The 23,273-nt window shown below is 39.5% G+C and overlaps 1 protein-coding gene across 4 annotated transcripts in view; it reads right to left on the bottom strand.

The window, feature by feature from the left end:
* Positions 1-23,273, bottom strand: part of PKN2 (protein kinase N2) — a 295,753-nt gene that overhangs the window by 138,666 nt on the left and 133,814 nt on the right. For 3 of the 4 annotated variants that reach the window (XM_053693918.1, XM_053693919.1, XM_053693921.1), the window contains exon 2: positions 7,796-8,093. In XM_053693918.1, the coding sequence (XP_053549893.1) occupies positions 7,796-8,093 (298 nt within the window). Of the gene's footprint in view, positions 1-7,795; positions 8,094-17,007; positions 17,052-23,273 lie in introns of those variants that run through there. The other variant, XM_053693920.1, reaches the window with a different exon arrangement.

The following is a 23,273-nucleotide window of genomic DNA, read 5'->3' as shown; positions in this document are numbered from 1 at the left end:
TTAAAGGGCAACATTGCCACCCAAAAACATTAAACTTTTGGTTTAACTTACTGTGGTTATACCACTGCCACAAAAATACTGTAGTTTCTGGTCTAGAACAGTGGTTTCCAAACCTGTCCTCAAACCTCCCTAACAGGCCAGATTGTGAGGATATCTGAACTGGAGCACAGGTGAAATAATCAGCTGATTAGTAAACATGGTTATTTACCTGCTCTCATCCAAGGTAATCCTGAAAATCTGGCCAGTTGGGGAGGCCTAAAGATAGGTATGAAAACCAGTGTATTTTATACACTGACAATACAACATGCTAACATAATATGTAGCAGGGTTAGGCTGGTGAAACCTGCAGTGAGCACTTCCAATTTCCTTTATTGAAAAACCCACAATTGTTAAAACTTAAATTACAGGAAAAAGGAGTGAAAGTATCTTTTTGGAAATATTGTCTATGATCTCACACTGGAGTGCAGAACATTCTGCAGTAATTTGCATAAGTTTTGCTTTACAGAACGAGCGTCTAATTCATGGATGGAAACTTCCAGATAAGAAAAGGACAAGCACAGTACAGAATGCATGGATTATGTATAAGGCTCTACGTATACATTGGCTGAAGACCTACATATAAAATAAGGGTTTTTAAAAGCATTTTAAACTGTCACTTTATTAATGATTTACAAAATTCTAACTAAAATCTAATGTGAAAACTCAGGTGAGCATGTTTATCGTACCTTATTTGATTATGGAGAATTAGGGCTAGCTGGAAGTTTGTGTACTGCTCTAAGCAATCACTGTAGTATGTGGCAGGAACAACAGCATTATGCTCCAAACTTAAAGGGACAGTAAACATAAAAAACATAATTTATGCTTACCTGATAAATTTATTTCTCTTGTAGTGTATTCAGTCCACGGGTCATCCATTACTTATGGGATATATTCCCTTCCCAACAGGAAGTTGCAAGAGGATCACCCAAGCAGAGCTGCTATATAGCTCCTCCCCTCACATGTCATATCCAGTCATTCGACCGAAACAAGACAAGAAAGGAGAAACCATAGGGTGCAGTGGTGACTGGAGTTTTAATTAAAATTTAAATCTGCCTTAAAAGACAGGGCGGGCCGTGAACTGAATACACTACAAGAGAAATAAATTTATCAGGTAAGCATAAATTATGTTTTCTCTTGTTAAGTGTAGTCAGTCCACGGGTCATCCATTACTTATGGGATACCAATACCAATACCAAAGCACACGGATGATGGGAGGGACAAGGCAGGAACTTAAACGGAAGGAACCACTGCCTGAAGTACCTTTCTCCCAAAAACAGCCTCCGAAGAAGCAAAAGTGTTAAATTTGTAAAATTTTGAAAAAGTGTGAAGCGAAGACCAAGTTGCAGCCTTGCAAATCTGTTCAGAGGCCTCATTCTTAAAGGCCCAGGTGGAAGCCACAGCTCTAGTGGAATGAGCTGTAATTCTTTCAGGGGGCTGCTGTCCAGCAGTCTCATAGGCTAAACGTATTATGCTACGAAGCCAAAAGGAGAGAGAGGTTGCAGAAGCTTTTTGACCTCTCCTCTGACCAGAGTACACGACAAACAGGGAAGAAGTTTGACGAAAATCTTTAGTTGCCTGTAAATAGAACTTCAGGGCACGGACTACGTCCAGATTATGCAAAAGTCGTTCCTTCTTTGAAGGATTAGGACATAATGATGGAACAACAATCTCCTGATTGATATTCCTGTTAGAAACTACCTTAGGTAAAAACCCAGATTTAGTACGCAGAACTACCTTGTCTGAATGGAAAATCAGATAAGGAGAATCACAATGTAAGGCCGATAACTCAGAGACTCTTCGAGCCGAAGAAATAGCCATCAAAAATAGAACTTTCCAAGATAAAAGCTTAATATCAATGGAATGAAGGGGTTCAAATTGAAGAACTTTAAGAACCAAGCTTAAGCTCCACGGAGGAGCAACAGTCTTAAACACAGGCTTAATCCTAGCCAAAGCCTGACAAAAAGCCTGGACGTCTGGAACTTCTGCCAGACGTTTGTGTAAGAGAATAGACAGAGCAGAAATCTGTCCCTTTAACGAACTAGCAGATAAGCCCTTTTCTAAACCCTCTTGTAGAAAAGACAATATCCTAGGAATCCTAACCTTACTCCATGAGTAACTCTTGGATTTGCACCAATATAAATATTTACGCCATATCTTATGGTAAATTTTTCTGGTAACAGGCTTCCGTGCCTGTATTAAGGTATCAATAACTGACTCCGAGAAGCCACGCTTTGATAGAATCAAGCGTTCAATCTCCATGCAGTCAGCCTCAGAGAAATTAGATTTGGATTTTTGAAAGGACCTTGTATTAGAAGGTCCTGCCTCAGAGGTAGAGACCATGGTGGACAGGACGACATGTCCACTAGGTCTGCATACCAGGTCCTGCGTGGCCACGCAGGCGCTATCAGAATCACCGATGCACTCTCCTGTTTGATCTTGGCAATCAGTCGAGGTAGCATCGGAAATGGTGGAAACACATAAGCCATGTTGAAGACCCAAGGGGCTGTCAGAGCATCTATCAGTGCCGCTCCCGGGTCCCTGGACCTGGATCCGTAACAAGGAAGCTTGGCGTTCTTGCGAGACGCCATGAGATCCAGATCTGGTTTGCCCCAACGATTAATCAGTTGAGCAAAGACCTCCGGATGAAGTTCCCACTCCCCCGGATGAAAAGTCTGGCGACTTAGAAAATCCGCCTCCCAGTTCTCCACGCCTGGGATGTAGATCGCTGACGGGTGGCAAGAGTGAGACTCTGCCCAGTGAATTATCTTTGAGACTTCCAACATCGCTAGGGAACTCCTGGTTCCCCCTTGATGGTTGATGTAAGCCACAGTCGTGATGTTGTCCGACTGAAATCTGATGAACCTCAGTGTTGCTAACTGAGGCCAAGCTAGAAGAGCATTGAATATTGCTCTCAACTCCAGAATACTTATTGGGAGGAGTTTCTCCTCCTGAGTCCATAATCCCTGAGCCTTCAGGGAATTCCAGACTGCGCCCCAACCTAGAAGGATGGCATCTGTTACAATCGTCCAATCTGGCCTGCGAAAGGTCATACCCTTGGACAGATGGACCCGAGAAAGCCACCAGAGAAGAGAATCTCTGGTCTCTTGGTCCAGATTTAGCAGAGGGGACAAATCTGAGTAATCCCCATTCCACTGACTTAGCATGCATAATTGCAGCGGTCTGAGATGCAGGCGCTCAAATGGCACTATGTCCATTGCCGCTACCATTAAGCCGATTACTTCCATGCACTGAGCCACTGACGGGCGTGGAATGGAATGAATGACACTGCAAGCATTTAGAAGTTTTGATAACCTGGACTCCGTCAGGTAAATTTTCATCTCTACAGAATCTATAAGAGTCCCTAGAAAGGAGACTCTTGTGAGTGGTGATAGAGAACTCTTTTACACGTTCACTTTCCAACCATGCAACCTCAGAAATGCCAGAACTATCTCTGTATGAGACTTGGCCATTTGAAAGCTTGACGCCTGTATCAGGATGTCGTCTAGATACGGAGCCACCGCTATGCCTCGCGGTCTTAAAACCGCCAGAAGTGAGCCCAGAACCTTTGTAAAGATTCTCGGGGGCCGTAGCCAACCCGAAGGGAAGAGCTACAAACTGGTAATGCCTGTCTAGAAAGGCAAACCTTAGGTACCGATAATGATCTTTGTGAATCGGTATATGAAGGTAGGCATCCTTTAAGTCTACTGTGGTCATGTATTGACCGTCTTGGATCACGGGTAGGATGGTTTGAATAGTTTCCATTTTGAATGATGGAACTCTTAGGAATTTGTTTAAGATTTTTAGGTCCAAGATTGGTCTGAAGGTTCCCTCTTTCTTGGGAACCACAAACAGATTTGAGTAAAACCCTTGCCCTTGTTCCGTCCGCGGAACTGGGTGGATCACCCCCATTACTAAGAGGTCTTGCACACAGCGTAGAAATGCCTCTTTCTTTATTTGGTTTGCCGATAACCTTGAAAGATGAAATCTCCCTTGTGGAGGAGAAGCTTTGAAGTCCAGAAGATATCCCTGAGATATGATCTCCAACGCCCAGGGATCCTGGACATCTCTTGCCCAAGCCTGGGTAAAGAGAGATAGTCTGCCCCCCACTAGATCCGTTTCCGGATAGGGGGCCCTCTCTTCATGCTGTCTTAGGGGCAGAAGTAGGCTTTCTGGCCTGCTTGCCCTTGTTCCAGGGCCGGTTAGCTTTCCAGCCCTGTCTGTAACGAGCAACAGGTCCTTCCTGTTTTGGAGCGTAGGAAGTTGATGCTGCTCCTGCCTTGAAGTTACGAAAGGCACGAAAATTAGACTGTTTGGCCTTTGATTTGGCCCTGTCCTGAGGAAGAGTATGACCCTTACCTCCAGTAATGTCAGCAATAATTTCTTTCAAGCCGGGCCCGAATAAGGTCTGCCCTTTGAAAGGAATATTAAGCAATTTAGATTTAGAAGTCACGTCAGCTGACCAGGATTTAAGTCATAGCGCTCTGCGCGCCTGGATGGCGAATCCGGAGTTCTTAGCCGTTAGTTTGGTTAAATGTACAACGGCATCAGAAACAAATGCATTAGCTAGCTTAAGTGCTTTAAACTTGGCCATAATCTCATCCAATGGAGCTGTGCGAATGGCCTCTTCCAGAGACTCAAACCAGAATGCCGCAGCAGCAGTGACCGGCGCAATGCATGCAAGGGGCTGTAAGATAAAACCTTGTTGAACAAACATTTTCTTAAGGTAACCTTCTAATTTTTTATCCATTGGATCCGAAAAAGCACAACTATCCTCCACCGGAATAGTGGTACGTTTAGCTAAAGTAGAAACTGCTCCCTCCACCTTAGGGTCCGTCTGCCATAAGTCTCGTGTGGTGGCGTCTATTGGAAACATTTTTCTAAATATCGGAGGAGGGGAAAAGGGCACACCGGGTCTATCTCACTCCTTGCTAATAATTTCTGTAAGCCTTTTAGGTATAGGAAAAACGTCAGTACACACCGGTACCGCAAAGTATCTATCCAACCTACATATTTTCTCTGGAATTGCAACAGTGTTACAATCATTCAGAGCCGCTAATACCTCCCCTAGCAATACATGGAGGTTCTCAAGCTTAAATTTAAAATTAGAAATCTCTGAATCCGGTCTCCCTGGATCAGATCCGTCACCCACAGAATGAAGCTCTCCGTCCTCATGTTCTGCAAATTGTGACGCAGTATCAGACATGGCTCTCACATCATCAGCGCGCTCTGTCCTTAACCCAGAGCTATCGCGCTTGCCTCTTAATTCAGGCAATTTAGATAATACCTCTGTCTTAACAGCAGCCATATCTTGCAAAGTGATTTGTATGGGCCTCTCTGATGTACTTGGCGCCACAATATCACGCGCCTCCTGAGCGGGAGGCGAAGGTACTGACACGTGAGGAGAGTTAGTCGGCATAACTTCCCCCTCGTTGTCTGGTGATAATTTCTTTACAGATATAAATTGACTTTTATTCAAAGTGACATCAATACATTTAGTACACATATTTCTGTGGGGCTCCACATTGGCCTTCAAACATAGTGAACAAACAGATTCATCTGTGTCAGACATGTTTAAACAGACTCGCAATGAGACTAGCAAGCTTGGAAAATCCTTTCAAATAAATTTACAAGCAATATAAAAAATGCTACTGCGCCTTTAAGAAGCACAACAATTCTTCACAGTTGAAATAATGAACCAAATCAGTTATAGCAACCAAATTTTCACAGTAAATGTATTAAGTTAGCAAAGCATTGCACCCACTAGCAATTGGATGATTAACCCCTTAATACCCAAAAACGGATAATCAATTTAACAATTAACGTTTTTATCACAGTCAAACACACTGTCACAGGTCTGCTGTGACTGATTACCTCCCTCAAAATGAATTTTGAAGACCCCTGAGCTCTCTAGAGACGTCCTGGATCAAGGAGGAAGAAGCAGGAAGACTGAAACTGAATTTTTACTGCGCAAAAAAAAGCGCTAAAATAGGCCCCTCCCACTCATATTACAACAGTGGGAAACCTCAGTTAACCGTTTCTATGTAGAAATAAACAACAGCCATGTGGAAAATCCTGCCCCAAAAGATTTATCACCAAAGTACCTCACAAAAAAACGAATAACATGCCAGTAAACGTTTTATGCACTTTAAAAGTTAGGTAGTGTTATTAATAAGCATGCTACCAGTCGCTTCTACTGCAGTTAAGGCTCATACAATACTTCAGTATTAACAGTATTTTCTTAGTCAAATTCCATTCCTTAGAAAATTACTTATTGTACATACATTCATCAGATTCCATTCCTTAGAAAAATAATTTACTGCACATACCTTGTTTGCAGGATTCCCCACACGCTATTCCCTTTCTGAAAGTTACCCCACTCCTCAGAATGTGCGAGAACAGCCAGTGGATCTTAGTTACTTCTGCTAAGATCATAGAAAACGCAGGCAGATTCTTCTTCCAAATACTGCCTGAGAACAAACAGAACAGCACACTCCGGTGCCATTTAAAATAACAAACTTTTGATTAAAGAAATAAACTAAGTATAAAAAACACCACAGACCTCTCACAACGTCCTATCTAGTTGAGTTGCAAGAGAATGACTAGATATGACATGTGATGGGAGGAGCTATATAGCAGCTCTGCTTGGGTGATCATCTTGCAACTTCCTGTTGGGAAGGGAATATATCCCATAAGTAATGGATGACCCGTGGACTGAATACACTTAACAAGAGAAAATAATGTTATAATTCTGCACATAGTGCAGAATTATATAACATTATTTTACTGCTATAGTAATAAAACCCTTTTTTCCTTTTTAATATTTAAAAAACATCCCGCTTTTACAGACCCGCTCTCTGCTCTCTGCTGAGCGGGTCTGTTATTTTTAGTCAGCGCATCGGGCCAGCTGTATAGTCACAGCCCGGCCCGACCGTGCCATAGCACTAAGTGCAGCTTGCTCCTGTCACAGGAGCGAGCTGCACTTAATCTTATGGCGCGGTCGGGCCGGGCTGTGACTATACAGCTGGCCCGATGCGCTGACTAAAAATAACAGACCCGCTCAGCAGAGAGCGGGTCTGTAAAAGAGGCATGTTTTTTAAATATTAAAAAGGAAAAAAAGGTTTTATTACTATAGCAGTAAAATAATGTTATATAATTCTGCACTATGTGCAGAATTATATAACATTATTTTTAGGTTTACTGACACTTTAAGTTACAGATTTTTGGCCTCTCTAGGGAGCCTAGGACAATCATGAGTTTTACACAAAATAAGGTATTGAAACCCAAAAACCAATGAAAAAGAAAAACTGAATAAATATTACAAAGTTTCATTTTAGTTAATAAAAATAATAAATTTAAAAAGGGGCGTAAGACCCATTTTTTTATTTCATGGGTCAGCGGATGCAATTTTAAATAACTTAACTTGTATTTCTATTATCTAATTTGTTTTGTTCTTTTTGGATCCTTGTTTTAATGTATACCTGGGTAGGCTCAGAAGCTGCTAATTGGTGGCTGCACATATATGCCTCGTCATTGGCTTTTAGTTAGCTCCCAGCAGTGCATTACTGCTCTTTCAGCAAAGGATACCAAGAGAATGAAGCAAATTAGAGAATAGAAGTTAATTGGAAAGTTTTTTTTACATTTTTTTACTATTTTAATCATGAAAGAAACATTTTGGGTTCCCTTTAATACTATCAACATTGGTGAACAGGTCCTAGTGTTGCCGAGAATCCCAAGCTGAAGCCATTTTACACCGTACCTGGGAGATCCTCTGCATCTTTGACAACAATGTGCGCATTTAGTTCCTGCAAGCTGTTGTGTAGTTCTTCCAGCTTTTTATTGGACTTTTTCAAAATATTGTCCACATATGCCAAGTTTTTTTTGTCCGTGGTGACTCTCCTTAGGTTTTCGGCGCCTTCTTTGATTTTAAGTTCTTTTCTGATTTCACGCTTGATCTGGTCCTTTACTTCATCCAAATTTGGCTGCACTAGTGGGTCTGAGAAGTCAGTTTTCTGATTAATACCCATGGGTTCAGCAATGATTTGACTTCTTGAATCCTATTGGAATGAAGTAGAAAAAAGATACATCAGAATTCTGCTCTACTAATAGGTTTGCCAGGTGTCCAGTATTCAACTGGACAGTCTGGTATTTTAGCAGGTTGTCCAGTAAAATCTTCACAAAAATACTGGACACTTTATTTAAAGTCTGAGCGTTGGCTAAATTGTAAAGGGCCTCCTATGCCTCAGCACATTACAAATATAGGAAGTCAAGGGGGTCAAATAACTTCTGTTTTACGTGCGTTACTGTTAGCCAAAGAGGTAAAATAATTGTTTGTTACTAGCAACCAAGGTGTAAAATGACTGCTTAGTTGCGAATAATATACATGGAGTGGGGGCTAATGTAGAGTTTTTTGTCACCTACAGATTGACCAGTATTTTTGGGGAGGACAACTGGCAACCCCTATTTATTAAAAGTCATAATTTGCAAATAAACTTTAAGCTTAAGCCCAAAAACATAATTTATGTAAGAACTTACCTGAAAATTAATTTCTTTCATATTAGCAAGAGTCCATGAGCTAGTGACGTATGGGATATACATTCCTACCAGGAGGGGCAAAGTTTCCCAAACCTCAAAATGCCTATAAATACACCCCTCACCACACCCACAATTCAGTTTAACGAATAGCCAAGAAGTGGGGTGATAAAAAAGTGCGAAAGCATATAAAATAAGGAATTGGAATAATTGTGCTTTATACAAAATCAAAACCACCACAAAAAAAGGGCGGGCCTCATGGACTCTTGCTAATATGAAAGAAATGAATTTATCAGGTAAGTTCTTACATAAATTATGTTTTCTTTCATGTAATTAGCAAGAGTCCATGAGCTAGTGACGTATGGGATAATGACTACCCAAGATGTGGATCTTTCCACACAAGAGTCACTAGAGAGGGAGGGATAAAATAAAGACAGCCAATTCCTGCTGAAAATAATCCACACCCAAAATAAAGTTTAACGAAAAACATAAGCATCAAAATGGTAGAATTTAGTAAAAGTATGCAAAGAGGACCAAGTTGCTGCTTTGCAAATCTGGTCAACCGAAGCTTCATTCCTAAACGCCCAGGAAGTAGAAACTGACCTAGTAGAATGAGCTGTAATTCTCTGAGGCAGAGTTTTACCCGACTCAACATAGGCAAGATGAATTAAAGATTTCAACCAAGATGCCAAAGAAATGGCAGAAGCTTTCTGGCCTTTTCTAGAACCGGAAAAGATAACAAATAGACTAGAAGTCTTACGGAAAGATTTCGTAGCTTCAACATAATATTTCAAAGCTCTAACAACATCCAAAGAATGCAACGATTTCTCCTTAGAATTCTTAGGATTAGGACATAATGAAGGAACCACAATTTCTCTACTAATGTTGTTGGAATTCACAACTTTAGGTAAAAATTCAAAAGAAGTTCGCAACACCACCTTATCCTGATGAAAAATCAGAAAAGGAGACTCACAAGAAAGAGCAGATAATTCAGAAACTCTTCTGGCAGAAGAGATGGCCAAAAGGAACAAAACTTTCCAAGAAAGTAATTTAATGTCCAATGAATGCATAGGTTCAAACGGAGGAGCTTGAAGAGCTCCCAGAACCAAATTCAAACTCCAAGGAGGAGAAATTGACTTAATGACAGGTTTTATACGAACCAAAGCTTGTACAAAACAATGAATATCAGGAAGAATAGCAATCTTTCTGTGAAAAAGAACAGAAAGAGCAGAGATTTGTCCTTTCAAAGAACTTGCGGACAAACCCTTATCTAAACCATCCTGAAGAAACTGTAAAATTCTCGGTATTCTAAAAGAATGCCAGGAAAAATGATGAGAAAGACACCAAGAAATATAAGTCTTCCAGACTCTATAATATATCTCTCGAGATACAGATTTACGAGCCTGTAACATAGTATTAATCACAGAGTCAGAGAAACCTCTTTGACCAAGAATCAAGCGTTCAATCTCCATACCTTTAAATTTAAGGATTTCAGATCCTGATGGAAAAAAAGGACCTTGTGACAGAAAGTCTGGTCTTAACGGAAGAGTCCACGGTTGGCAAGAGGCCATCCGGACAAGATCCGCATACCAAAACCTGTGAGGCCATGCCGGAGCTACCAGCAGAACAAACGAGCATTCCTTCAGAATCTTGGAGATTACTCTTGGAAGAAGAACTAGAGGCGGAAAGATATAGGCAGGATGATACTTCCAAGGAAGTGATAATGCATCCACTGCCTCCGCCTGAGGATCCCGGGATCTGGACAGATACCTGGGAAGTTTCCTGTTTAGATGGGACGCCATCAGATCTATTTCTGGAAGTTCCCACATTTGAACAATCTGAAGAAATACCTCTGGGTGAAGAGACCATTCGCCCGGATGCAACGTTTGGCGACTGAGATAATCCGCTTCCCAATTGTCTACACCTGGGATATGAACCGCAGAGATTAGACAGGAGCTGGATTCCGCCCAAACCAAAATTCGAGATACTTCTTTCATAGCCAGAGGACTGTGAGTCCCTCCTTGATGATTGATGTATGCCACAGTTGTGACATTGTCTGTCTGAAAACAAATGAACGATTCTCTCTTCAGAAGAGGCCAAAACTGAAGAGCTCTGAAAATTGCACGGAGTTCCAAAATATTGATCGGTAATCTCACCTCCTGAGATTCCCAAACTCCTTGTGCCGTCAGAGATCCCCACACAGCTCCCCAACCTGTGAGACTTGCATCTGTTGAAATTACAGTCCAGGTCGGAAGCACAAAAGAAGCCCCCTGAATTAAACGATGGTGATCTGTCCACCATGTTAGAGAGTGTCGAACAATCGGTTTTAAAGATATTAATTGAGATATCTTCGTGTAATCCTTGCACCATTGCTTCAGCATACAGAGCTGAAGAGGTCGCATGTGAAAACAAGCAAAGGGGATCGCGTCCGATGCAGCAGTCATAAGACCTAGAATTTCCATGCATAAGGCTACCGAAGGGAATGATTGTGACTGAAGGTTTCGACAAGCTGCAATCAATTTTAGACGTCTCTTGTCTGTTAAAGACAGAGTCATGGACACTGAATCCATCTGGAAACCCAGAAAGGTTACCCTTGTCTGAGGAATCAAAGAACTTTTTGGTAAATTGATCCTCCAACCATGATCGTGAAGAAACACCACAAGTCGATTCGTATGAGATTCTGCTAAATGTAAATACTGAGCAAGTACCAAGATATCGTCCAAATAAGGAAATACCACAATACCCTGTTCTCTGATTACAGACAGAAGGGCACCGAGAACCTTTGTAAAAATTCTTGGAGCTGTAGCTAGGCCAAACGGCAGAGCCACAAACTGGTAATGCTTGTCCAGAAAAGAGAATCTCAGGAACTGATAATGATCTGGATGAATCGGAATATGCAGATATGCATCCTGTAAATCTATTGTGGACATATAATTCCCTTGCTGAACAAAAGGTAAGATAGTCCTTACAGTTACCATCTTGAACGTTTGTATCCTTACATAACGATTCAATATTTTTAGATCCAGAACTGGTCTGAAAGAATTCTCCTTCTTTGGTACAATGAAGAGATTTGAATAAAACCCCATCCCCTGTTCCGGAACTGGAACTGGCATAATTACTCCAGTCAACTCTAGATCTGAAACACATTTCAGAAATGCTTGAGCTTTTACTGGATTTACTGGGACACGGGAAAGAAAAAATCTCTTTGCAGGAGGTCTCATCTTGAAACCAATTCTGTACCCTTCTGAAACAATGCTCTGAATCCAAAGATTGTGAACAGAATTGATCCAAATTTCCTTGAAAAAACGTAACCTGCCCCCTACCAGCTGAGCTGGAATGAGGGCCGCACCTTCATGTGGATTTAGAAGCAGGCTTTGCCTTTCTAGCTGGCTTGGATTTATTCCAGACTGGAGATGGTTTCCAAACTGAAACTGCTCCTGAGGATAAAGGATCAGGCTTTTGTTCTTTGTTGAAACGAAAGGAACGAAAACGATTATTAGCCCTGTTTTTACCTTTAGATTTTTTATCCTGTGGTAAAAAAGTTCCTTTCCCACCAATAACAGTTGAAATAATGGAATCCAACTGAGAACCAAATAATTTGTTACCCATGAAAGAAATGGAAAGTAAAGTTGATTTAGAAGCCATATCAGCATTCCAAGTTTTAAGCCATAAAGCTCTTCTAGCTAAAATAGCTAGAGACATAAACCTGACATCAACTCTGATAATATCAAAAATGGCATCACAGATAAAATTATTAGCATGCTGAAGAAGAATAATAATATCATGAGAATCACGATGTGTTACTTGTTGCGCTAAAGTTTCCAACCAAAAAGTTGAAGCTGCAGCAACATCAGCCAATGATATAGCAGGTCTAAGAAGATTACCTGAACACAGATAAGCTTTTCTTAGAAAGGATTCAATTTTCCTATCTAGAGGATCCTTAAACGAAGTACCATCTGACGTAGGAATAGTAGTACGTTTAGCAAGGGTAGAAATAGCCCCATCAACTTTAGGGATCTTGTCCCAAAATTCTAATCTGTCAGACGGCACAGGAAATAATTGCTTAAAACGTTTAGAAGGAGTAAATGAATTACCCAAATTATCCCATTCTTTAGAAATTACTGCAGAAATAGCATTAGGAACAGGAAAAACTTCTGGAATAACCACAGGAGCTTTAAATACCTTATCTAAACGTTTAGAATTAGTATCTAGAGGACCAGAATCCTCTATTTCTAAAGCAATTAGTACTTCATTAAGTAAAGAACGAATAAATTCCATTTTAAATAAATATGAAGATTTATCAGCATCAACCTCTGAGACAGAATCCTCTGAACCAGAGGAATCATCAGAATCAGAATGATGATGTTCATTTAAAAATTCATCTGTAGGGAGAGAAGTTTTAAAAGATTTTTTACGTTTACTAGAAGGAGAAATAACAGACATAGCCTTCTTTATGGATTCAGAAACAAAATCTCTTATATTATCAGGAACATTCTGCACCTTAGATGTTGAAGGAACTGCAACAGGCAATGGTACTTTACTAAAGGAAATATTATCTGCTTTAACAAGTTTGTCATGACAATCAATACAAACAGCTGGAGGAATAGCTACCAAAAGTTTACAGCAGATACACTTAGCTTTGGTAGATTCAGCACTAGACAGCGATTTTCCTGTAGTATCTTCTGACTCAGATGCAACGTGAGACATCTTGCAATATGTAAGAGAAAAAACAACATATATATAAAGCAAAATTTATCAAATTCCTTAAATGACAGTTTCAGGAATGGGAAAAAATGCCAAAGAACAAGCTTCTAGCAACCAGAAGCAATAAAAAATGAGACTTAAATAATGTGGAGACAAAAGCGACGCCCATATTTTTTCGCGCCAAATAAGACGCCCACATTATTTGGCGCTTAAATGCTTTTGGCGCCAAAAATGACGCCACATCCGGAACGCCGACATTTTTGGCGCAAAATAACGTCAAAAAATGACGCAACTTCCGGCGACACGTATGACGCCGGAAACGGAAATAGATTTTTTGCGCCAAAAAAGTCCGCGCCAAGAATGACGCAATAAAATGAAGCATTTTCAGCCCCCGCGAGCCTAACAGCCCACAGGGAAGAGTCAAATTTTTGAAGGTAAGAAAAAATGATCGAATCAAATGCATTATCCCAAATATGAAACGGACTGTCTGAAAATAAGGAAAGTTGAACATTCTGAGTCAAGGCAAATAAATGTTTGAATACATATATTTAGAACTTTATATAAAAGTGCCCAACCATAGCTTAGAGTGTCACAGAAAATAAGATTTACTTACCCCAGGACACTCATCTACATGTTTGTAGAAAGCCAAACCAGTACTGAAACGAGAATCAGCAGAGGTAATGGTATATATAAGAGTATATCGTCGATCTGAAAAGGGAGGTAAGAGATGAATCTCTACGACCGATAACAGAGAACCTATGAAATAGACCCCGTAGAAGGAGATCACTGCATTCAAATAGGCAATACTCTCCTCACATCCCTCTGACATTCACTGCACGCTGAGAGGAAAACCGGGCTCCAACTTGCTGCGGAGCGCATATCAACGTAGAATCTAGCACAAACTTACTTCACCACCTCCATCGGAGGCAAAGTTTGTAAAACTGAATTGTGGGTGTGGTGAGGGGTGTATTTATAGGCATTTTGAGGTTTGGGAAACTTTGCCCCTCCTGGTAGGAATGTATATCCCATACGTCACTAGCTCATGGACTCTTGCTAATTACATGAAAGAAACTTTAGCTTTCTAAATTAACAAAATTTCACTCTTTAAATGAGCCCCCCCCCCCAACAAATGAAATAGGAGTTTCTGCACAATGAAAGCAAATCAATTTTTTATAGTGGTACAGTATTAACAGGGACAGTATACAGCAATTTTAATAGAACTGCATGTAACAGACACTGCTATAAAGAAGAATATGCACAAATACTGATCTAAAAATCCAGTATAAAACCTTTTAAAAACTTATTTAGAAGCTTCCAGTTTAGCACTATTGATGAGGTTAGGCAGGGACACCCACTGAAAGGGGCTGGGAAAGCAGCAAGAGCAAACACTCCCCCCTCCCCTGCATATGAAAAGACCCATTACACAAACAGGAGCAAGCTGGAGTCTGTAGACATCAGTATACAAATAAAACTTTGGGGCTTGGTCAGGAGTCTGAAAATCAGCACAATTTTATTTAAAAATAAGCAAAACTTTTACAAAAACACTCCCAGATGGGCTATATAAATGGATCATCTACAAAACATTTATGCAAATAAAAATCTAGTGTAAAATGTCCCTTTAAAATCCAGTGCTACATTTCTGTTATCTAAATGGAAGGTAGAAAGACGCTCTGTAAAAGGACGCAGAAGTGATGGAAATGTATTGCATCACTTCCAGTCTGCTGACCAAATTGTACCAAAAATAAATATATATGAAGCCTGCACTAAACATACTAAATGCAGCTTCTGACCAGTCCCTCCAACCCCACAGAAACAAGCATCCAAGGGCCCACTCTCACTAAATCTAATGACACAGACTATTCATAATTTGATTGGCTGTAACATTTACGTACATCCTTATTTACAAAAAAAAATAAAAATGTGAAGGAACAGGGAGATCTGCAGACATTTTTCTATGTATATTTATATTTAAAAAAACAAAAACACCAAACACAGCATGCAGAGAAGACTTAAAGAGACATGAAACCCAACATTTTTCTTTCAACATTCAGATAGAGAACGCAATTTTAAAAAAAGTTTCTAATTTGAGCCGTTCTCATGTTATTTGTTGAAGAGATACCTAGATAGGAAACGTTTGCATGTCTGGGGCACTACATGACTGGAAATAATACTTCTATATAGTGCTCTTGCTAATGTAGAACATTGTTGCAAAACTGCCATATAGGGCTTCAGGCACGTGCACGCTACTAAGCTGATAACTCTAATTTTCAACAAAGGTTGAAGGGACACTGAACCCAAATGTTTTCTTTTGTAATTCAGATAGAGCAGCAATTTTAAGCAACTTTCTAATTTACTCCTATTATCAATTTGTCTTTGTTCTCTTGCTATCTTTACTTCAAAAGCAAGAATGTAAGTTTAGATGCCGGACCATTTTTGGTGAACAACCTGGGTTGTTCTTGCTGATTGGGGGATAAATTCACCCACCAATAAACAAGTGCTGTCCACGCTTCTGAACCAAAAATTGTCTGGCTCCTTAGCTTAGATGCCTTTTTCAAATAAAGATAGCAAGAGAACAAAGAAAAATTGATAATAGGAGGAAAATAGAAAGTTGCTTAAAATTGCGGCTTTATCTGAATCACTAAAGAAAAAAAAATGGGTTCAGTGTCCCTTTAACAAGAAAATTTGGTAATATAAGTAACATGCAAAGTTGATTAAAACTGTATGCACTGTGTGAATCATGAAAGAAAATGTTTGGGTTTTAGGTCTCTTTCATGTATAATTTCCATATCTCTTTAAAGGAACATAAAAAGGGTAACTGTATGATGGGACTACGTATCCCCAGCACCAGATTTCTAAATCAAAGTATGTCACAGATATTTTCCTACAAAAATGTATTTTCTAAGCGCATTGGGCACGCTGTCTAGTCACAGCCGGCCCGATCATTAAAATGAATGTAGCTCGCTCCCGCTACAAGACCAGAGCGGGCTACATCCATTTTAATGTCGCGATCGGGCCGGCTGCGACTAGACAGCGTGCCTGATGCGCTTAGAAAACAAACCAAAAAAACGCTCACTAGAGCCATTTTTATAGGAAAATATCTGACATACTTTGATTTAGAATATATGGATGGTGAGTAGAGCGCTGGATATACAGGGGGGAGGGGATACCACACAACTTACATTATGAAAAGATCCTTTGTTCTTTTCAAAGAAATTAAAACTGTAAAAGGTGGGAGTAAGTGCGCTAAGAAGCTAAAGGTATCCGATAATAATACAAAATATCGGATACCTTTAGCTTCTTAGCGCACTTACTCCCACCTTTTACAGTTTTATACTTTGATTTAGAAAGCTGGCGCTAACCATATCTATATATTTCTATATAATTTATTTTACACACAATATATAAATATATATATATATATATATATATATATATATATATATATATATATATATATATATATATATATATATATATATATATATATATATATATATATATAATTATTACACTACTTCTGTAATAGCCTGCAGCTACTAGGTTTCAACTAGCAATAAAAAAACACAGAGAAAACTGACTTTTAACTGTACCCAGATGAGCGATAAGGGAGTAAATATACTATAAAAATAACTAGAATTAGTCACAACATGTTAGCATGCACTGAGGCTTAAATACAACTTTAAAGAGCAGTTGAAACAGTTATTAGAAATAGTATTAAAACCAATTGCATCATACCTGTATTAGTCACACATGGGGCGTAGAGCGAGAGTAAAATATAGATGTATAAAAAAATAAAAAACAAACATACAGTAGCCAGGCAAGGCTCAGGACTATTGTATAGTACAAGCAATTATGACGAGCCAGCATCTGTTTTTTTTGGGCTTATTATTACTACACCACCATGACAACCAATTAATCACCGATAGCCAAACCTCATGCACTCAGTCCTTATTCCATAGTGATGATATTTCCTCCTATCTTACAGAAATGTGGGTGTGTCTGATCATGTGACCTACCCAAAATACATTTTCTTTAAAGGGACATGAAACCCAAAATTTTCTTTTATGATTCAGACATAATAATAAAAAGTTTTCAACTTCTATTATCAAAATTTACTTTATTCTCATGGTATTTTGTTTAACTGAAAAAAAATTTTTTTTAAATTCAACTGAGTTTCTGTAAAGTAATGTCTAGTTGTAAATGCTTGTAGAAAAAAAAAAAGATAATCCCTTTATAAGCCATTCCCCAGTTTTGCACAAATAACACTGTTATATGAATACAAGGTAATCAGAGGTAAACATTGTATCTCAGCCTCTGCAGACTGCCCCCTTATCTCAGCTCTGACAGACTTGCATTTTAGCCGATCAGTGCAGACTCCAATAACTCCACAGGAGTGAGCACAATGAAAACCTGTCAAAATGCACTGAGAGGCGGACTTCAAGGGTTTATAAATTAGCATATGAGCCTGTAGCTTTAAACAAGGCAATTTAGATTAAACTGGACAGTTGTTTAAAATAGCATGTCCTACCTGGATCATGAAAGTTTAAATTTGGACTTCACTATCCCTTAAAAGGAACAGTCAACACCAAAATTGTTTTTGTTTTAAAAGATAGATTATGCCTTTATTACCCATTCCCCAGCTTTGCACAACAAAGTATATTAATATAACAACATTTAAACCTCTAAATGTCTGCCCGTTTCTAAGCCACTACAGACAGCCTCTTATCACAGGCTTTTTTATTAGCTTTTCACACAGAGACTGCCAATTCATGTGGGCCATATAGATAACATTGTGCTCACGCCCGTGGGTTGTGGATGACAAAATAGCAATGTGATCAGGGGGCTGTCAGAAGATGCTTAGATACAAGGTAATCACAGAGGCTAAAAGTATATTAAAGTGATTGTCAACCCTAGCGTTTGTGAAACGCTAGGATTGACCATTGGAACAAATAAAGGGGACTTTCATTCATTTAGTATAAAATACTTCATGCTGAAAGCTCCTTTATTTGTTTCAAGCGTTTGCCGCACTGAGCAGCTCAGGCAGGCCACAGCAGAATGGCGTTTTGCCGAGAGGTGACGTTTTCACCTCTTAGCCAATAGCCGTGCGTTCCTGCAGACACCATGTGGCGCCGGATTTCACACACGGCTATTTGCTAAGAGGTGGAAATGTCACCTCTTAGAAACAGCATTCTGCTTGAGCAGATCAGTGTGGCGAGAGCTTGAAACAAATAAAGGAGCGTTCAGCATGAAGTATTTTATACTTAATGAATGAAAGTCCCCTTTATTTGTTCCAATGGTCAATCCTAGCATTTCAAACACTAGGATTGACAATCACTTTAATATAACCATGTTAAAACTGGGGAATTGGTAAAAAAGGGATGCTCTCTCTTTTTAAACAATAAAAAAATTTGGAGTCGACTGTCCCTTTAAGTTTTAACCTTCTCACTTATCCTACTGCAACAATCACAGATAGAAAACAAACAATAAAACAGACTAATACAAACAAGGTTGGTTGTGTTTCCACAAACTCTAGTGTCTGGTTTATCGCTCTCTCTAATTGTTCTCAGCAGAAGACAGAGATAAAGAGAAAACTAGTTCAAACATGGCTGCGCCCATTACATTATAGAATACTTTATACTTAAATTATCAATATTTTAACAACTAATATAAGGGTACAAATATAGCTACATAGTCTAAGGCTAATCTGTGCTTTGTACACATTATGCCTATCATGTATTTATGGTTTAATATCCAACACAAAATGACAGGTGCAAGCCCTATCATCTATAGACTCCGGTTTTGATTGGCTCCTCTAAAAAAGGGCATTGGTCGGTGGAGTTTGCACATTTTATAAACAATTGCAGCAATAAAGGCGTTTATTTTTATAATTTTCAGACTCTGCTGATAAGTTAATTTATAGGAAGACTACAAAAAAAAAAGGGTTATATTCCCTTTAAACCAACGTCTCACTGCCAAACACTAATCCAACGCGCAGAATCATTTTTGTGCAACTATTACGAAAAATTATTTAGCCCCTTGATTGGCCATTACAAACAACTGATGTAAACCTCCTGATTGGCGGTTACTTGTTCTGTATGTAGTTTCATCCTTACACGAGTGCAACAGACATGGGCTATTGAAATTAAACGGGAGGGGGGTAACTGACTCTGACCTTGGCTGCTATATAGCAGATATGCATAAATGACAAGCTGTTGTACTAGGTTACTGCAGAGGGGAGCAGCATAGACTACCTCAACTTTAGGCTGAGCCCTATGTTGTTGTGACCATCTAACTTTTACCATTCTCCTGCCTTTTCTTCTGGACACTCTTCTAGGGCATTGTTACCATCACCTTGAACATTATACAGTTTTGGTTTCATCGTGCCATGTTATTTCCCAGGCCTCGTGTATATAGTTACTGCACTGTTATATATTAATACACACACACTCATAGTAGAGCATACATTTTACTAAACTGACTTGTGGGAAAGGTGGCATCCATGTTTAAAGTCACTGAGTTCTACAATATAACCCATTGGATTGCCAAGATAATCCAGAGATTTAATAGCTATGTGCTAAAATGCATGCACCTGTTAGCAATGTGCATAGGGGTGTCCACGTTGATTTTACCGTACAGAAAATATAGCAAAGGATTTTGTTTTTTTTACTACCACAAGATTAAACATTCTATAGTACAATCTCTATGTTTAGTGACCCTTTAAAAGAATATTTACAATAAGTATTTCCCGGTAGATGTTTAGTATACAAAATGACTATCATACAACTGGTCACTTCATATTTCTGCTCACAGAATATAGACAACACATCTGTAAACTGCATCTCTAGATTTAAGACAAGCAAAAAATAAATAAATTAGTAAATAAACGCAGCACTGAGCACACTGAGCGTAATGTCTCTCTAATGCTGCCTCATTTCCTATGCTTTTCCTGTGTAATCTTTTTAAGGAAACTGACCAGGAAGGGCTTTTTTATCATGGGAAACAGCACTCATGAGCCATTAACACTCATATTAATTTTCTTTTGTTAGCAATACTAAACTAACTCTTTAAAACCCGCTGTAAAGAGACCAAGATCAAGTAATTTGCTACATTTACAATTTGTACCCCCCCCCCCCCTCCACACGTTATCTTCTGTATGTGGATTTTCTGTATATGCTGATCTTATTGGTTTAGAGAGACAGCAGACATTACAATTCTAGCTCCGGAGTTGCAAGCGCTTCAGCTAGTAGGGTTGCCAAATGTCTTCCGCAACAATACTGGAAAGTCTGTAGGTGACTGGTGCGGTCACACAGCATTCCCACCAAAACAAAAAAAAAACACTACGTAAGCCACCACTCTTGATCCAAATCACTTTTTTTTTTTTTTTTTTTTTAAATAGTAAGCAGTCATTTTACCCCTTAGCTGCCAGTAACATACAAACAGTAAGTATTTGACCACCTTGACTGTCCCTCGCTTCTTTTTGCTCTATATTTGTAAAGCATTGAGGCAAAGGAGGCTTTTTGCACTCAGCCAACACTCAAGATCTTTAAAAAAAAATTAAAAAAAAACAACTGGACATTTAAGTGAACATTATTTTTGTGATGATTTTACTGGACAGCCTACTGAAATACTTGGCTGTTCGCAAGATGATAGGGTCGCCAGGTGTCCAGTATTCAGCCAAACTAGTCTAGTCCAAAATAAACTTTCATGATTCAGATAGAGAATGTAGTTTTAAACAATTTTCCAATTTACTTTTATCACCAATTTTTCTTTGTTCTCTTGGTATTCTTAGTTGAAAGGTAAACCTAGGAGGTTCATATGCTAATTTCTTAGACCTTGAAGGCCGCCTCTTCTCTCAGGGCATTTTGACAGTTTTTCACCACTAGAGGGTGTTAGTTCATGTGTGTCATATAGATAACACTGTGCGCTCATGCAGGTGGAGTTCAGGTGAGCCAGTTCTAACTGGCTAAAATGGATGTCTGCCAAAAGAACTGAAATAAGGGGGCAGTTTGCAAAGGGTTAGATACAAGATAATCACAGAGGTAAAAAGTATATTAGCATAACTGTGTTGGTTATGCAAAACTAGGGAATGGGTAATAAAAGGGATTATCTAGCTTTTTAAACAAAAATTCTGGTGTAGACTGTCCCTTTAACAGGCTGTGCGACATGTTAGACATTGAGTAGTGCAATAATGACATGCGCCAACAGGTTGTATCTCAAACTGTGGTACATGTATCCATGGGGCTATTCCAGCACTTGCACTTCTATTACTTAATGCCCTAATGCAACCAATATATCACAGAAACCAGGATTTCTCATTTCTACACTGAAACATCCCTTACAGACCAGACTGTATTTGCTGTCTGGTCCGATGCTCACCCATGTGACTGACTCACCCGTGCTCAGGTGAGCAAATCATTACAATCTATCCAGTTATTGACATTTGAGGACTGGAATTAAATGCCGATATAAAATGAGTCGCATGGAACGTGCCAGTTGTCAGACACGTGTCAGATATAGGGCCACTGTGAAATATCACAAGTTAAATACGCCATGATGAAAAGTGACAGGTAAAAAAGTGTTCCATACCCAAATATGCCACAATGCACGTGGGATGTACTTGAAAGCAGGAATTTGGTAACATGAATATTACTTCCCTCATATTTTCTTGCTGGTGAAAGAACTGTGTAATGTGTGTAATCTCTATAAATCGTTTGAACATATTAGTGCTACAAATAATTAAAGATTTCCTGCATTTGTATTCAGTAAAAACAGAATTTATGTTTACCTGATAAATTACTTTCTCCAACGGTGTGTCCGGTCCACGGCGTCATCCTTACTTGTGGGATATTCTCTTCCCCAACAGGAAATGGCAAAGAGCCCAGCAAAGCTGGTCACATGATCCCTCCTAGGCTCTGCCTACCCCAGTCATTCGACCGACGTTAAGGAGGAATATTTGCATAGGAGAAACCATATGGTACCGTGGTGACTGTAGTTAAAGAAAATAAATTATCAGACCTGATTAAAAAAACCAGGGCGGGCCGTGGACCGGACACACCGTTGGAGAAAGTAATTTATCAGGTAAACATAAATTCTGTTTTCTCCAACATAGGTGTGTCCGGTCCACGGCGTCATCCTTACTTGTGGGAACCAATACCAAAGCTTTAGGACACGGATGAAGGGAGGGAGCAAATCAGGTCACCTAAATGGAAGGCACCACGGCTTGCAAAACCTTTCTCCCAAAAATAGCCTCAGAAGAAGCAAAAGTATCAAACTTGTAAAATTTGGTAAAAGTGTGCAGTGAAGACCAAGTCGCTGCCCTACATATCTGATCAACAGAAGCCTCGTTCTTGAAGGCCCATGTGGAAGCCACAGCCCTAGTGGAATGAGCTGTGATTCTTTCGGGAGGCTGCCGTCCGGCAGTCTCGTAAGCCAATCTGATGATGCTTTTAATCCAAAAAGAGAGAGAGGTAGAAGTTGCTTTTTGACCTCTCCTTTTACCGGAATAAACAACAAACAAGGAAGATGTTTGTCTAAAATCCTTTGTAGCATCTAAATAGAATTTTAGAGCGCGAACAACATCCAAATAGTGCAACAAACGTTCCTTCTTTGAAACTGGTTTCGGACACAGAGAAGGTACGATAATCTCCTGGTTAATGTTTTTGTTAGAAACAACTTTTGGAAGAAAACCAGGTTTAGTACGTAAAACCACCTTATCTGCGTGGAACACCAGATAAGGAGGAGAACACTGCAGAGCAGATAATTCTGAAACTCTTCTAGCAGAAGAAATTGCAACTAAAAACAAAACTTTCCAAGATAATAACTTAATATCAACGGAATGTAAGGGTTCAAACGGAACCCCCTGAAGAACTGAAAGAACTAAATTGAGACTCCAAGGAGGAGTCAAAGGTTTGTAAACAGGCTTAATTCTAACCAGAGCCTGAACAAAGGCTTGAACATCTGGCACAGCAGCCAGCTTTTTGTGAAGTAACACCGACAAGGCA

The sequence above is a fragment of the Bombina bombina genome, chromosome 10 (genome assembly GCF_027579735.1).
Source record: "Bombina bombina isolate aBomBom1 chromosome 10, aBomBom1.pri, whole genome shotgun sequence".
Taxonomy (NCBI): domain Eukaryota; kingdom Metazoa; phylum Chordata; class Amphibia; order Anura; family Bombinatoridae; genus Bombina; species Bombina bombina.
The sequence above is the reverse complement of the archived record's forward strand: the minus strand, read 5'-3'. Positions and strand labels throughout refer to the sequence as shown.